This window comes from Saccopteryx bilineata, chromosome 7, assembly GCF_036850765.1.
Source record: "Saccopteryx bilineata isolate mSacBil1 chromosome 7, mSacBil1_pri_phased_curated, whole genome shotgun sequence".
Classification (NCBI taxonomy): Eukaryota; Metazoa; Chordata; class Mammalia; order Chiroptera; family Emballonuridae; genus Saccopteryx; species Saccopteryx bilineata.
Genome location: NC_089496.1, coordinates 36,402,241 through 36,419,837, shown reverse-complemented (window position 1 = coordinate 36,419,837; position 17,597 = coordinate 36,402,241). Strand labels below are relative to the sequence as shown.

Sequence of the window (17,597 nt, the reverse complement as noted above, 5' to 3'; positions counted from 1 at the left end):
CTGCAGCCAGGCGCAAGGATCCCGGGGAACCTCCCGGAAGAGGCTGGATAACCTTTAAGTCTTTCTGAGGGAATAGAGAGCCTCACCTGACCAGGCTGCTCTTGGTACTTAAAAATGTATTGTTTTTTAACTGGCTAATCACCAGCTCTTACCCCCTCTTAGAATTCTACAGTTTGCAGCCCTACAGACGCCTCCTCCTCGGGCTCTGAGCTGTCATTAGGTTGGCCCAAATGAAGGCCATTGCAATCAGAGCACAAACTAAGGCCATGGGGGTTTTTTCCTCTCTGAAATAACCCTTTCCACATATAATCTTTTTTTTTTTTTTTTGTATTTTTCTGAAGCTGGAAATGGGGAGAGACAGTCAGACAGACTCCCGCATGCGCCCGACCGGGATCCACCCGGCACGCCCACCAGGGGGCGATGCTCTGCCCCTCCGGGGTGTCGCTCTGCTGCAACCAGAGCCACTCGAGCGCCTGGGGCAGAGGCCAAGGAGCCATCCCCAGCGCCCGGGCCATCTTTGCTCCAATGGAGCCTCGGCTGCGGGAGGGGAAGAGAGAGACAGAGAGGAAGGGGGGGGGGGTGGAGAAGCAAATGGGTGCTTCTCCTATGTGCCCTGGCTGGGAATCGAACCCGGGTCCCCCGCACGCCAGGCCAACGCTCTACCGCTGAGCCAACCAGCCAGGGCCCATATAATCATTTCTACCAAGAAAATTAATATAGGAGAAGATTCCGGAAACTCATGTGACATTCATAATGTCACAAAGCAAACAGGGAACAGAGCAAACAACATCCCTCAAAGGGAGGCCTTGTTCAAACGTTTCACATTCTTGATGTGTCACAATCTCACCTTCTGGTATAAGTGGTCGCTTTGCTAGGGCTCGCCAGTGCTCGATATGACACTGAAGTCAACAGAATATGCTACCCCACAATATGCCTCTAAGGCATAAAGATTATTTTGAGCTGATTATATTTGAAAAACAGCAGACACAGGAGAAGAAAAGAAAACAGAAGTTTATCCTTCGTAGGGGAAATTTACAGTCATAAAGGAAATCGCTATTTGTAGGGTATTTCCTCCTCTATACAAGAAAGATGTCTTTAAATCAGGAGAAACTTGTATCTATGTAGTGATCACTTAGTTCTGCATTACAAACCTCACCTGTGTTTATTGTGCTGTTTGTGGTGAGCCCCATAAATGGCCTACATACACACACACACACAAGTGCATGCACACACACACACACACACACACACCTTTCTTTTATCTTTAGCTAAAGATAGTATTTAAGAGTGTGGGTTGGTGGCCCTGGCTGATTGGTTCAGTGGATGGAGCATCGGCCAGGCATGTGAATGTCCTGGGTTCAATCTCCAGTCAGGGCACATAAGAGAGGCAACCATCTTCTTCTCTCCCCCTCCCTCTCCCCCGTCTCTCTCTCTTCTTCTCCCACAGCCAGTGGTCAATGACTCAGTTGATTCAAGCACCAGCCCCAGTCCAGGTTGCCAGGTGGACCCAGGTCAGGGTGCATCCTGGAGTCTGTCTTTCTCTCTCCCCTCCTCACACTAAAAAAAAAAAAAAAAAAGATGGTGGGTAGGGCCATCTTGGGGAGTTATTCAGTTTTTCTGGGTATCGCCTATATATACATGAAGTACACATGAATGAACTTGTTTTTCTCCATGAATGTCTTTTATTACATGGGGGAGGGTCTCAGTCAAGAACTCAGAAGAGTAGGGGAAAACTACTTTTCCTTGCCTACAACATTATGGGAATAACAAAATTCAGTTTCCCTGAAAGATTAGCTAGTGTTCCAGTCCTGGAAGTCCCAGTCTCTCTCTCTCTCTCTCTCTCTCTCTCTCTCTCTCTCTCTCTCTCTCTCTCACACACACACACACACACACACACCTCTAAAATTCTATAGATCTACTATTCACCCATTTTCTTTGTCTAAAACCCATCAAATGGCAATTACCAATGAAATACCATATATAGACTGCAAGATGAGAAATGAGTAACTTTCAGTAACAGGAAAGAATTTACATATTTTTCCCAAACAAATATGAGTAACATATCTTTTAGAAACAATTTTCACTATGGAGAAGATATTAACCACTATAACACTTTAAAAAAAGGATTTGGGGGATGACCACCAGTAAACATCAGTGCTGGAATTTCATTTTCATGGTTGGATTATTCACTAAAACAGCAACAACTCCAGGTCAAAGAGAACCCAACACAAAAAAGAATTCCATTTCATTTAATGCATGTGTCAATTCTCCATTACTTTCTTTTAATTCAAACACTCATACACAAAGAAAGATTGCCATCCTTTAATTTCTCAACATAATATACAGAACTACAATACTATTTCAATTGCAAACTATGGGAGGTCACATTCAAATATGCTTGGTTTTTGACAAGCTGCTGTTACAACACTGGGAAATTTTGAAAAAAGTATTTAACAATCTGTCAAATAATCAAGTATCTTTTTGCTATGTGGGCCAATTAATAGTAACTTGCTTAAAAATACAGTCTTTTGGACTTCAAATTATGATAAAAACAATAACAAGATTATACAGATACACTTTCTGAATATCTCAAACTCATCCCATTTTGAAGGCTGAAGGCAAATGTTTCATATTAGACCCTTTATGAGACGATTTCTCCTTTGCAGTCACCAAGAAAAATAAAAAACTAAACCACACTTTTCTAAAGACATAGCTATTTCTAGAATGTGTTAGTGTAATCATAAAAGACCACTAGGACTACAGTATCACTTGTATGTTAAGTTTCTCCACAATACATACTTCCTAAAAAGACAAAAAATTTGGGAATTTGACTCCCCATTCTGAACTTAAAATAACAGAATCTTATACTTACTGGCTTTAATAAACTTGAACTCCTTTTTCCCAGTAGGAACATCTACACAGCACAGTGCTACAAACAGTGAGTTATTCCAGTGAGATGTGTATTGAGAATCACAATAGGACCAGCACAGGAGTGCCATACAAAGTTTTTCTGCAGGTAAAAATGCTAAGAAAGGCCACAGTGTACAGTGCCAGACACTGTGAATACAGTAGATTACAGGTACCACTGGGGTTCAGAGGAGACCACACATACCAATTATTTTCAGCACTGGAAAAAGAAGAACATTTAGAGAAACGTAAGAGTAAAAATATATAATTCCACTGTCAATAATGAAATTTTTCAGATATTGTTCTTTCAAACAGGCAAATTAGCGTAACTTAAAAGTTAGTTAGAACAAGACCAGGATGTGAAAATGTCTCCTTGTTTTCTCATCAAAGGAATGCACTGGGATTAGCACGAGGATCCTTCTGGTTCCTGTATCTGTAGGTCAGCCACACACCCAGGATCTAGAATGGGGGGAGAAAAATAGGAAAAGTAACAGTTGTATATTTAGTTTATCAATAAAATAATCTGGAACCTCTGAAGTACTTAGCATTATTGGTTCAAAAAGGAAAAGATTTTTCTTTTTAAAATGTAGTCAGTAACCCAAAAGAGAGGACCTAATTAAAATTAATATAAACACTGTGGCAGGGTGTCCAGATCATAATCTCTAGAACCTGTGAGTGTCAACTGACATAGTAACAGGGACTCTATAGATGTGACCGAGTTAAAGATCTTGAGATTGGGAGATTATAAGGGTGGATTTAGGAATATAATCACAAGGTTCTTTATAAGAGAGAGACAGGAAGGATAAAAGCAGAGACAGAGCACAGGTAAGTGATGACTTCTAGAAGCAGCAGGAAGCAGAGTCGTTGAGGGGAGAGAAAATACGAGCTACGCTGCTGGTTTTGAAGATGGAGAAAGGGGCCACAAGCCATGGGGTGCAGGCATATCTACCAGCTGAAATAGGCAAGAGAATAAATTTTGCCAGAGTCTCCGAAAGAAACCTCCTTTTTAAGCTTCTGACCCCTGGAAGTGTAAGATAATAAGTGTGTGTTGCTTTAAGCTACTATATTTCTGTTTATTAGTCAGAGCAGCAATAGGAAACTGACACAAATACTGAATTGTCTGAAGAGCTAAAATATCACAGCTTTTGATAATTCAGAAACAAACTAGGCTCAGCAATTATGCAATAACAAAAAATTTGTAGTAAATACATTTTCCAACATAGATCATAAAAATGCTGTAATTCCTACCTCTTTAGGAGCAGTGAGGTAGGTTTAATTTTAGAAAATAAGTTGTTATCGTACCATGACCCACACCGGGTTTCCTAAAGAATTCACAAATACAACTTATTTTTTAAATTAAGAAATGTGGTCATTCTGGTGTTGCCCCAAAGGTGATTTATTTAAATACTAAAAAATATTTGAAAAAGTTATAAAAACTTTAAGGGAACAGAATGAATTTCAAATTATATTTTCCCACGAGTGATCTGTGCCAACTCTTAATCTCAGTTTTGTTTATTGACTTCATAACTACTCATTAGCTCCTTAAACTACTTCTAGAGAATTATGGTAAGTCTCCAATTTTCTCCATTTAACCATAATGATAATTGCTAAGTTACTGTATAATTCAGAACTGCCAATGTTTACAGCCACAATACATGAGGGCTTATGGAATTATGATCTGTGAATTGAATCAAGAAAAAAATAAGCCTAATTTAAGAAAGTGGAAAGTCTGGTGTGGAGTCAGTATGACCAGGGAAAAAAAAGAAATTTACTTCAACCCAGAGTCCTTTGTGACAGGCTCTGTTCTACGCACCTTACAAATTCATACAATCCTCCCCACACCCCTAACATGATAGGCACTATCGTTACCCTCATTTTATCAGCGAGGGAACTGAGGCATGGAGAGGTGAAATAGCTGGGCAGTAGCACACAGGTCATGAGTGGTAGAACCGGGGTTCAAACCTGGAGTCCATGTTCTTTCTAACCACGTTTGTGGTTTTAGGTGAGCATCTGCTGTGTTACTACTGGCTGGTCTTATCCTCTGGGTAACACTTCACCTGTATTTCAGCTACGCAGGTTGTTGCAATCCTGACATACTTACTCCACCCGACCCCCTGCTGTCAGACAGCTACTTCTCTGATACCCCCCAACCTGCCCAAGTGCCTCATTTCCATGATCCTGCCTCGGAGAAGTGACAACTAAGGAGCTTCCGGTTAGGATTTTTGTGATTGTTAATATTCTCATCATCACCCCTGGATATATGCCACTTCTGTAAGTTATGGTCCTCAGGGGAAACGGAGCAGTTGGGTTAATTAAATACTCATGGTCTAGAACGATCCTTTACTCGAATTGAAGTCCTCTGGTTCAGCGCTAAGGGACCACGGGGCAGTCCCTTCCTGTGCAACCATGAGGAACCGCTATCCACACAGTCTCAGGGTGAGCACGGAAGGGAGGCCACACCCAAAATGCAAAAACGATCACAGTTACAATTAACTGGGTTTTAAGCCTACAAGGGTGCTCCAATTGAGAGATTTTCAGTGGTAACTTGGAGTAGACATAATCATAAACTCTGCTGACTCCGGGACTTACACCCAGTATGCAGTACGCTGCCAAAGTATAGTTGATAACACAGAAATGTCTAGAGTAAGTAAGAATAAGTCTGTACTCATTCTATTAAATATAAATATAGAAAGGCGGAAGGAAATATGCCAAACTATAAATGCTGACTATTTCTGAGTAGGTCATTTTAGTTAGTAGACACATTTAATCTTTCATCTTAATTTTCTGTATTTCCTAACGTTTCTACAAAGAACAAGTACGAATTGTCGTAATATAAATCAATGTTGCTTTGATGGTTTAAGTTTATTTTCAAGGATTAACAGTGCCAATCAAATCTCTGTTTCACCTAGGATAGGAAATCATCAACGAGTTAGCCTTATCCCTTCAAACTCTGAGAATCTGATTCTGTGAAATACTGAAGAAAATTAAAAAAATTTTTAAATGCCAGAGCCCACAGAATATACACTATCCAGGAAATACCAGGTTTCACAAATCATTATTAAGCTCTCGAGCTAGGATTGAAAAGGACATGGCATATAAAATATAAAACAGGATTACTTGAAAGAACTCTTTAGAAATCTAAGACTCATTAGTATATATATTCTTAAAATTTTTATTTTTTTATTTTTGTAAACAGCAGGGGGGAAAAGGCACAGGCAGAGCAGAGAGGATTTTTAGTGAAAATACTCAGCAGGAGATTATAATGGTAGAGACGCGTCATCATTCATTTGTCCAAACCCGGAGGAGGTATATCAAGAGTGGACTCTAAGGTAAACTATGGACTTTGGGTGACTAGGACGCGTCAGCGTGGGTTCACCTGCTGTACAACAAAGGTATCAATCTCTACGGTGAGTAATGGTGATAACGGAGGAGGCCGTGCCTGGGAGGGTAGGGCAAGGGGTATGTGAACCTTTCTCTCAATTCTGAACCTTTCAATTCTGAACCTTTCTCTCAATTCTGCTAGGAGCCTGAAACTGCTTTTTTTTTTTTTTTTTTAAAGAAAATGGGCATAGCTGAAGGTAGTGTGGTCTGGCGAGAAGAAACGAAAGCTGCTCAAAAGAAAGAAATTCTCAAAATCATCTCCAGATATAAAAATTAACCATGTGGCCAAATTTGGAAAACCGCTGAGTCTGACTAATGGTGTGTATGGAGATTATGCATTTATCTTATCAAGTTCTCATGACAAAAAAAAAACACGTGTTTTTTTAGAGGAGAGAAAAGAAGAACGCACAGAACTGTTTTCAAGCTGTATATGAATTTTCTTGAGTCGAAGTCAAGGCTATGTTGAAATGAATCTTTAGGCCCCAGATGGAGCTGCTTCTGTCCAGGGTATCACATCAGTAAACTGAAATGTAGGTAACTTCCATGTCCCTGTAAATGCTCCACTTGACCAGAAACGCAGCACATTCTGAAAGGCAGTCCCCAAATGTTAAGCCAACTCTGGGCTTTCTCACCTCAGATGAGGTTCTGTGGCCCCAGCCACTCGGATACTTTCTATCTTTCCCTCCCTTGTTCTTTATTCCATATCCTATAAATTATAGCTTCTTATTCTCTGCCCCATCTTGCAGTTCTCCGAAAGGAAACTGTCCTCTTCGTGAAGTATTACAAGTTCATACCATCTAGATTTTGTTCTTCAATCATTTTTGGACATAGATAATCAAAATGAGAAAGGCCTTTCTAAGCACAAAAATCAAGTGAATAAACAGCAGAGGAAAAAAGCAATAAAGCTAACTACATGAAAACTAAAATCTTCTATAAATTCTATTTAAAAGTCATTAAAGAATGAAATAAATGTCTAAAAAATTTAAAGCAGAACAAAGAAGCCGAGTAAAGTCAGGAAAGAGAAAGAGGGAAAAGGGGGAAGAGGAAACACAAGAGGAGTGGGCGACATTTCCGAGCGCTGGGTTTCTGACACCCTCTTGTGAACCCCAGCTGTGCGCCTACTCCCTGTCTCAGGCCCTGAGGACCGCTCTGGTGTTCTTTTTTTTTTTTTTTTTTTTTTTACAGGGAGAGAGAGAGAGTCAGAGAGAAGGACAGATAGAAACAGACAGACAGGAACAGAGAGATGAGAAGCATCAATTATCAGTTTCTCGTTGGGACACCTTAGTTGTTCACTGATTGCTTTCTCATATGTGCCTTGACTGCGGGCCCTCAGCAGACCGAACAACCCCTTGCTTGAGCCAGCGGCTTTGGGTCCAAGCTGGTGAGCTTTGCTCAAGCCAGATGAGCCCACGCTCAAGCTGGCGACCTTGGGGTCTCGAACCTGGGTCCTTCTGCATCCCAGTCTAACGCTCTATCCACTGCACCACTACCTGGTCAGGCCACTCTGGTGTTCTTATACTGAAGCCCCCCTTTGTGTGCTTGCTGCTTTGAGTTCATTACAAGTAATCCAAGGGACCCCCATCAAAACACAAGTAAGGAACCAATTCACAAAAGAAGAAATGCAAAGGGTCAAAACACATAAATATACCGTTAAAATTCACTAGAACATTTCCAAACGAGCAGAGAGGATTGTAATATTAGTTCTACCTATCAAACTGACAGATATTTTTTAAAATGAAAATATCTAGAATTAGTGGTTAAGTCAAAATTCAGTAGAATGTTCCCAAAAGGCAAGTTGGCAATATTTATCAAACTGAGTGTGTCAGATTTTACTTTTAGAGATGTAATCTAAGGGGGAAGAAAAAAAAATGAGAAAACATATTTTTTAAATTACAAGGAAGTTGACCGTGTATAACTATTATTTATTATAGTGACATATAGTATTAAAGGGAAAATTTAATGTCTAAGAGATTAAGCGAATACATTAAACTTCAATCATACAAGACTATTAGGATTTTTCTGATTTCCTTTTGAAGATTTATGATCATTCTTACAATAGCCTATCCATATATTTCTATGGTTATATGCACAACCTTATTTAATAGCATTATTCTATATGTGCTAACCATTTAAAATAGGGGTATGACATGAGCAACTACCATGACAGTCATTGGGGTCCCATCATCTTTTTTAATGCAGCATAGTATGGTGATTTATACATCAATAATTTACTAGTGGTTTCAAAATAACAGCTGACACACAGCCCCTGCCATGAACCCTGTTACAAGTTTTACATACACTGACTCCTCTAATTACCACAAATTAATGAAACAGGGCTTTCCATTATTATGCCTGTTTTTAAACATAAGGAAATGAAGGCAGAGAAAGGTTAAGTAACTTGCTCAAGATCACACAATTAATAAGCAGTAGAACTAGGTTTCCAACCCTTAACTATTCACTCTTGTCTAATATACCCAAATTTAACCAGCTCATTATTGAAGACATTAGCTGGCCCAGAGGCTTGCCCTTATAAACAATAAACATTCTCGTGTATTTATTTCACATAGTTATATGATTATCTCTAAGAAATAAAGAACTCTAAGTAGAATTTATGAGTTAAAGAAACAATTGTTCTCTTTTGATACATACTACCAACTCACATCCATCAAAAAAAATCAAGAGTTATTGAGAATTTAACAAAGACATTGAGGAAGGAATTAACATTTCTCAAAAATAATCAAATAATATGTGCATGGTTTTGCTTACAGAATTATATATAAACATATTAATATAATAATGTATTAATACAGTATGAATATGTCATGTAGGTAAGAAATTAATAACAGGTTGTAGAAGGCTAGGAACACAAGAAAATAAAGGTGAGGTAGGAAGGCAATTTTTTAAAATGGCCCTTTATATACAGAATGGGGCAAAGAGTAGGTTTACGGGTGTTTGTATGGAAAATAATGCAATAACTAAGAAATAATAATATAAGAATAAACTATGTTTCACATACTCACAACTATAAACCTACTTTTGCCACATCTTGTATAATTACATGAATTCTATATTAGAATACACAATAAACAATGTGAATGTGTTACTTATTCCAAAATCCAATTTAAAATTACAATTTATCATACCACTCTAAAAACACAAGAGACCCTAGAGATATATTTCATTTGTTCACTAAGTTTTATACAATTTAATGATTAAGCATTTCACCATGTATGAAGCTCACGCTAGCTCTGTGAGGTCTTCTGATTTCAAGCCAGGGCTCCTCCTAGGACAATACAGTACTAGCTCTCAAACCATTCATCCGCACATTCAGACAGTTACATGACATGAAGGTAAAATGCCGGCGGAAACAGGAATCCCCAACACAGAGGAGGAGACGGGGCATTATCTGCACACACCTCTGTGAAACTGAAGAAGAGGCCGATGCCCCCGACAAACCTCAGCACCTCGCCAGCGTACTTTCCTATGATTGGAGCACACGGTGAGCAGGCTTGGACGCTCTTCACACAGCTCTGCAGCAGTGAAAGAAAAGGACGTTCACTTCAAAGCACATTTATAAAGAGCAGATAAAAACTGCCTTCACGCCCTGGCCGGTTGGCTCAGCGGTAGAGCGTCGGCCTGGCGTGCGGGGGACCCGGATTCAATTCCCAGCCAGGGCACATAGGAGAGGCGCCCATTTGCTTCTCCACACCCCCCCCTCCTTCCTCTCTGTCTCTCTCTTCCCCTCCCGCAGCCAAGGCTCCTTTGGAGCAAAGATGGCCCCGGCGCTGGGGATGGCTCCTTGGCCTCTGCCCCAGGTGCTAGACTGGCTCTGGTCACGGCAGAGCGACGCCCCGGAGGGGCAGAACATTGCCCCCTGGTGGGCAGAGCGTGGCCTCCGGTGGGCGTGCTGGGTGGATCCTGGTCGGGCACATGCGGGAGTCTGTCTGACTGTCTCTCCCCGTTTCCAGCTTCAGAAAGAAAACAAATAAACAAAAAACAAAAAAAAACTGTCTTCACATCGGAATGAATGCCTGAAGAATGATATCCAGTTCGGGGCCTGGGTTCCTCAGTGATAAGGCTCTCAAGATTCCCACTCCCCAGTATCTGTGCCCTGAATCATCGCCCTCTCGAGCGTGTGGGGGATTGTTGAATACTGTGGATAATCGTGTTCAGGTTTACACTGCGTTACACAGAAACTACCTTAACAGGAAGGAGAGATGGTCATGCTGACTTTGATGCCACCATTTCGTGAGATGGCTGCATAGTTGGGGACCCAAGTGTCGTCTCTAGAAGCTGAGGGACACCCAGCAAGAAAACAGGACTTCAGTCCTACAACCATCAGGAGCTGAATTCTTCCGGTAACTCCTGAGCGTAGTAGAGGACCCCACGCCTCAGATGAGACCTCAGCCCTAGCCTACACCTTGACTGCGTCCTGGTGAGACACTGAGCAGAGGGCCCACTTAAGTCACTCCCAGATTCCTGACCCGTGGAAACTTAGACAATAAATAGGTGTTATTTGAAGCCACTAAGTTTGTGATAACATATTGCACAGCAATAGAAAATAATCTCCCAGAAGAAACCTCCCTGAGGACATGTCCTGCTCGGGCTCAGAGAGGGGGCAATCACAGCCTCCCCAAGACACAAACAGATGTGAATCTCCCCAGAGAGCCAAGGTCCCAGCCCGTCCTCACGCAGAAGCAGGTTGGAACTGGAGGGCCACACTTCTGGCGTGGGACTAAAAGATGACTCTCATCGGTCCGTCTCTAGCTCAGCTCCCAGAGAGCAAGTACAAGATGTTGTGGTGGGGAAAAAGGGCGAGAGGAAAGATACTCCCATGTGTGCTCCACCCTGGCGTGCTTAGTAGCCGAGAAGCTCCGTTTAGTACAGACCGCCTACCACCCCGCTATGTTTCAAATCAAAGATATTCAGACGCCTCCTCTGATCTCTAAGGCTGGGGAGGAGTTCAATGGGAAGGAATTAGGGGCAAAGAACATGTGTGTTTGGGAGGACCCAGGAATATTCAGTACTCTCAGAAGCAGATATTTGAGGGCAAATGATTCAGTCGTGCACGTGGAATACAATTTCAGAATACCTAAAGCATTGCTAAAACACAATTCAGCATGAGGAAGTCCATTTCTTCTCCATTCATTATTATTCATCTGTATGTAATACCTCTCCAAAAATTATTTTATGCTTTGTACTTACAGCCATACAGGTATCATTTGGGTTAAAAGTTCGGAACCCACAGCAGTTTAAATTTCTCTGGATATCATCACGAGCACTTGCTGTATTGTTCCAACCAACTTCCAGCAGCTGACCCTAGAAATACATTTAACATACACATTGAAATGTGTCATCCCTGTACAAAATGTATAAATCCACAGCCTGTAAATTTTAACACGGGGTGTGCCTAAAATAAATACTCTTTATAAGAGCAACCAAACTTTCCAAAGGGTTTTACCTCAATCTGCAACAAAAATTAAGGCACTATTTCTATCCCAAGAAGAAAAAGTCTTAAATTTTATATGCAATTTAAAAGAACCACTTGGTTGAAAGGCATAATAATCCTCATTGTGTAACAAGAAAAAATTTTCCATTTCCCCAACTGAGATCCATATGCATCTATGAATTAGTTTGAAAAGATAAACTGCTAGAATGGAACCATAAACATGCTGGAGTAAATGTTTCACTGAATAATGGCGAGGAAAGACTGGGTGAACATCTGTTAGCATTATCACTTTCTTCCCCAATGCCTGCAAATCCTATTTAAAAGATACAAAAATACAGCAACAGTTTTAGGGTTCCAGTCAGCCCCATTAATGTGGCCATGTTCAACCAGCGTGCCACAAGAATTTTTTTTTTTTTTTTTGTATTTTTCTGAAGCTGGAAACAGAGAGAGACAGTCAGACAAACTCCTGCATGCGCCGGACCGGGATCCACCCGGCACGCCCACCAGGGGTGAAGCTCTGCCCACCAGGGGGCGATGCTCTGCCCCTCCGGGGCGTAGCTCTGCCGCGACCAGAGCCGCTCTAGCGCCTGGGGCAGAGGCCAAGGAGCCATCCCTAGCGCCCAGGCCATTTTGCTCCAATGGAGCCTTGGCTGCGGGAGGGGAAGAGAGAGACACAGAGGAAGAAGGGGGGGTGGAGAAGCAAATGGGCGCTTCTCCTATGTGCCCTGGCCGGGGAATCGAACCCGGGTCCCCCTCACGCCAGGCCGATGCTCTACCGCTGAGCCAACCGGCCAGGGCCTCACAAGAATTTTTAAAACATGCAATATCTAACATTTAGTCAGGGGCACCAATCTCTTTTCCCTTAGGTTGTTAAATAGAAAAACAAAAATAGCAACACGACAACAGTCATCCAGTATGACTGAATCAAAATTACACCTCCTTTGTTGGTCAGCAAAAAATATCTTTTTTTTTTGGTGTGCTGCAGAATTTTAGTAATTATTTTATGTGTGTCATGAGATGAAAAAGGTTGAAAATCAGGAACAAAAGATCTTAGCTCTACAGAGTGAAATAGTATTCTGCAGAAGAGGCGGTTATTTTATATTGCAATGATTCCTCCCCCTTTTCTCCTACACACCCCATGTGGCATCATCAAGTCGAAGGGGAAAGTCTGTACTTACCTGTTGCTCCTCGTTCAGGGCTAAACAGGCACAAGATACAGAAAACTGAACAATAAATACAAGTAAGAGAATGATCATATACTGAAAATCAAAGTTAAGGCTATGTCTCAATAATCTTATAATAGCATAAAATAGAGGTACTGACAACTTCAGAATGCACTAGAAGGAATTCACCCAGAAAACAGAGCTAACAGCACTTAGAGAAAGTTCAAAAAGAATGCATATAATTATTATTTTGACAATACACTGTAACTATAAGTTCATATAGCAAAATATTGACAATAATTATTTGGCTAAAAGCTGATCTATTAGAATTTCATTTAAATTAAACTAGAATTCTTATATATATATATATAAAATAGGAAATAAGAATAGATACATGTATACATCACTGTGAAATTCTCAATCAAATATTAACATACCGGAAAGGGGCAAGAGGTTGCTAAATCCGTCAAGGTAACTGAATCTGCAGTACATAAACAGAACTATACTGAACTTGCACAGCAGAGAGTGGGAATATATATATATATATAGTAACCACATGATAAATTCACCTCAAGAAATACTAATGTTGGTTGAACAAGTGCACACAGACGTGGCTTGCTAGGAGTTTCTGACAACTTCCTAATGATAATTTTAAATTAACTGTAGTTATGAAAATAAAAGTAAGAACAAGCTCTACGGGCTCAAAGGCACCTTTTAGAAAAGGATACAAAAAACAGCAACACCTGATGGTGTTTCACAGCTCCGATCAGTCCCACGAGCGCGATCAGGAACAAGAAGATCCCCACTGCAATGACCACACCGACCACCCGGAGACTGGAAATCAGCCCAAAGCCAATGCCCCACGCGGCGATTCCAATGAGCAACAGACTAACCAGCTGCAAAAAAAAAGGGGGGGGGGGAGGAAGAGGGAGAAGTGTCAATGTGATACAAAAATATCAAGAACGTTTTTCAGGCACCCACAGTATCTTACAAATGATCTCTTAATACTCAATACTAGAATGCACACAAGATCTCAGTAGACAGTATTGTTTAACAAGTTATATCAATCCTCATTCATGCTTTTAAAAAAAAAAGCCAAACAATAACCTGAAAAATTATTATGGAGCCTCAGAGGTCCTCTGGTTTACTGAGTCTAACTGCTCTCTACTTACGCTTTTGAAATAATAGCATATGCAAAACTTCTAGACTCCAATATATCTCAGTCTAACACACTGATTTCTTCACATGGAAATCACTTCTCTCTCCTTCCAAGTCCAGCTGGACTGTAACATTCCCTGTGATTCCTTCCTAGTCCCCAACAAACTAAATTAATCTCTCCCCTGTCTGAGCAACTTGGTATAAGGACAACCCCCAAACCCCGAGCCTGTTCATTTATCTCCCCAGAACAGGGGTCGGGAACCTATGGCTCGTGAGCCAGATGTGGCTCTTTTGATGGCTGCATCTGGCTTGCAGACAAATCTTTAATAAAAAAAAATAACATTAAAAATATAAAACATTCTCATGTATTACAATCCATTCATTTCCTACCTCTCATGGTCATGGTTGCGGGTGGCTGGAGCCAATCACAACTGTCCTCTGGGACAACACCAAATTTTTATTGGATAATGCATAATGTACACAGGTCGTTGTATGGCTCTCACAGAATTTCATTTGAAAATATGTGGTGTTCATGGCTTTCTCAGCCAAAAAGGTTCCCGACCCCTGCCCTAGAAACTATCACAGAATCTGGTCATTGGGAACAGTCACAAATTTCTCATGGAGTTGTTGCTGAAGCAAACTGCGTTAGGTGTTATTACCAATTCTGTTAGACTTCATATATACTTGATCCTGAACAACACAGGCTCGAACTGTGTGGGTCCACTTATACGCAGACTTTTCTCAATATATACCTCCAGTACTGTAAATGTATTTTCCTTACCGTTTTCTTAATAACATTTTCTTTTCTCTAGTTTACTTTATTGTAAGAACACAGTATAGAATATATATGACACATAAACTATGTGACAATCGACTGTTTATGTTATCAGTAGGCTTCTGGTCAACAGTGGGCTGTGAGCAGTTAAGTTTTAGGGGAGTCAAAAATTGTATGTGGATTCTCACCTGTGTGGGGGTCAGTGTCCAAACCCCTGCACTGTTCAAGGACTCATTGTACAGAGAGAGACCATTAGAATCAACCATTTCCTGGAGCAAGCTGACAGTAGGATGCCCAGTTAGAAGAAATCAAAATGTATAAAATACACTTATTTAGCACTATTTTAAGTCCTAATAAAAATTTTATTTCAAAATAAAAAACAAATCACCATTCATTCCAATACTTTTTATACTCAAATGTGTCATTTTGCATGCATGTAACCATAATTTATTAGACACAAATTTCAAAGTCCTGGCATATAAGACTTTGTGCATGTGCAGAGATACAAATCAAACTACTAAATATCAACAAATACCACATCTAGTTGTATTTTTATCCATTTTTATAAAGAAGTAAAACTTGAGAATGAGAGAAACGATCTGTGGAGTGACAGGACAAAGTTATGGAGTTGTAAGGACTTGGCGCTGTTTCCCGGGGCAGTGAGAGTGAGGACACACAGAGCTTTTCCGTTCAGAGGGAGAGGAGACGGAAAACAACTCACACAAACTTGCCCCGCAGAAATGGCACAATCCCTCCACTATCCCTAGGGTTTCTTATCAATAAGCGGGGCCATTTGCTGCTGTCTGTTTTTTATCATCTCACAATCTTCTCACAACTTCAAACGACCTTGGATTTAGAAAAAGTCCTCTCTGCCCCATCACAAGTGAGCTTATTTCTGACTCGGTGGTATTTAAATATCACACATTTCCTCTCAGGAGGTGTAAAAGGCAGAAGCCTGAAGGAGGAGTGAAATAAGGCGGGCGAGGTGATGCAGGGAGAGGCTTCACCTCAGGGAGGAGGGCAGCCTGTGCTGAGCATCCCGCTGCACGTGGTACCCAGCACTGAGCACGGTCTCCCAACACATCCCAGTGACCTGCTGGATCAGTCAGGGGCTCCAGAAAACAACAGCAGGACATCTTTTTTTTTTTCTTTTTTTTTTTTTTTTTTGTATTTCTCTGAAGCTGGAAACGGGGAGAGACAGTCAGACAGACTCCCGCATGCGCCCGACCAGGCTCCACCCGGCACGCCCATCAGGGGCGACGCTCTGCCCACCAGGGGGCGATGCTCTGCCCCTCCGGGGCGTCGCTCTGCCGTGACCAGAGCCACTCTAGCGCCTGGGGCAGAGGCCAAGGAGCCATCCCCAGCGCCCGGGCCATCCTTGCTCCAATGGAGCCTCGGCTGCGGGAGGGGAAGAGAGAGACAGAGAGGAAGGAGAGGGGGAGGGGTGGAGAAGCAAATGGGCGCCTCTCCTGTGTGCCCTGGCTGGGAATCGAACCCGGGTCCCCTGCACGCCAGGCCGACGCTCTACCGCTGAGCCAACCAGCCAGGGCCAGTAGGACATCTTTTTGAAGAGAGAGATTTATTTTAAGAACGTGGCTCATATAATTGTGGGGATGAGCTAGTCTAAAATTTGCAGGGCACGGTGACAGGTTGCAAATTCAAGTAGAATTCCTATGCTACAGTCTTTAGGTAGAATTCCTTCTTCCTTAGGAAACTTCAGTTCTTGTTCTTAATAGTTTCATATTTCATATTGTGGGTGAGGACCACAATATGGACGGTAATTGGCTTCAAAGTGAATTGAGTGTAAATATTAATCACATCTAAAAAATAGATTTAGACTAGTGTTTAGATCAGCAGCCCCAGGAAACCAACACAGAACAATTCATGCATCTGGAGTTGGACAAGCCAGGAACCTGTAACTGTTATAGAGAGTTGCCTGGTCGCTGACCTCCAAGGGAATCCCTAACACGAGGCCGGAGCGAAGTATTCAGGCAAATCCTTTATTCAGAACAGCAGCATCTCAGCAGAATACGAAAACTGTTCTCCGCTCCTCCACCTACCAACTTACAAGCTCATTCATAATGAGAATCTTTTCCCCTCTAAAAAATAGGGTCTATAACTAAAAGGTGGGGGCGGGGGCATTTCATCCCTTCTCTAAGAAGTTTCAGGTCTCAGGCTAGGCATTATGGCATTACTGAAACTATTATCTAGAACAGAGGTCTCAAACTCGCGGCCCGCCAAACAATTTTGTGCGGCCTGCAGACTAATCCACGAAGTTCAAAATATTTTGGATAAAATTAAGTAAGCCTAGGGGCCTACTTGTATTTTTCATTTCTCTAGCATCCTAGCTAGATATTAGCTTAGTTAACAGCAGTTGTGATGCGAACTACAGTTTCTGGTCGTTTTGTGACACTGAGTAAACTGCATGTACGATTGTGCTTGTTGTACTGATTTTTTTTTGTTTTCAACTGCAGTGAGAAAAGTGTTGCGTAACAGTTGCCTTTTGTAGACCTAGTGCGGCCCGCCCAACGGCTGTGATCTTGCTCTGCGGCCCACATGCTGAGTTGAGTTTGAGACCCCTGATCTAGAACATTCACAGCATTTCCGCTGTGATTTTTTTCTCTAGGTAGGGGAAGAAAGAGGCTGCACCCTTCTGTCTATCTCCCTGTGAGGAGTGTTCCTCATACGTTCACTGTGCTGTGTCCGTACTCTAGTCTCCGGCCCACTGTCATCACTAATACCAGGCATCCAGCCTTCAGAAACG

General features: G+C 41.6%; 1 protein-coding gene across 1 annotated transcript in view; it reads right to left on the bottom strand.

The window, feature by feature from the left end:
• Positions 1-2,307: 2,307 nt before the first annotated feature.
• The window catches only part of TSPAN13 (tetraspanin 13), a 34,877-nt gene continuing 19,587 nt past the window's right edge, over positions 2,308-17,597 (bottom strand). Inside the window, exons 2-6 of the mRNA XM_066239638.1 lie at positions 13,629-13,796; positions 12,916-12,996; positions 11,494-11,607; positions 9,705-9,818; positions 2,308-3,366 (exon numbers count right to left, since the gene is read on the bottom strand). Of these exons, the coding sequence (XP_066095735.1) occupies positions 3,292-3,366; positions 9,705-9,818; positions 11,494-11,607; positions 12,916-12,996; positions 13,629-13,796 (552 nt within the window). The 3' untranslated portion in view covers positions 2,308-3,291. The remainder of the gene's footprint in view (positions 3,367-9,704; positions 9,819-11,493; positions 11,608-12,915; positions 12,997-13,628; positions 13,797-17,597) is intronic.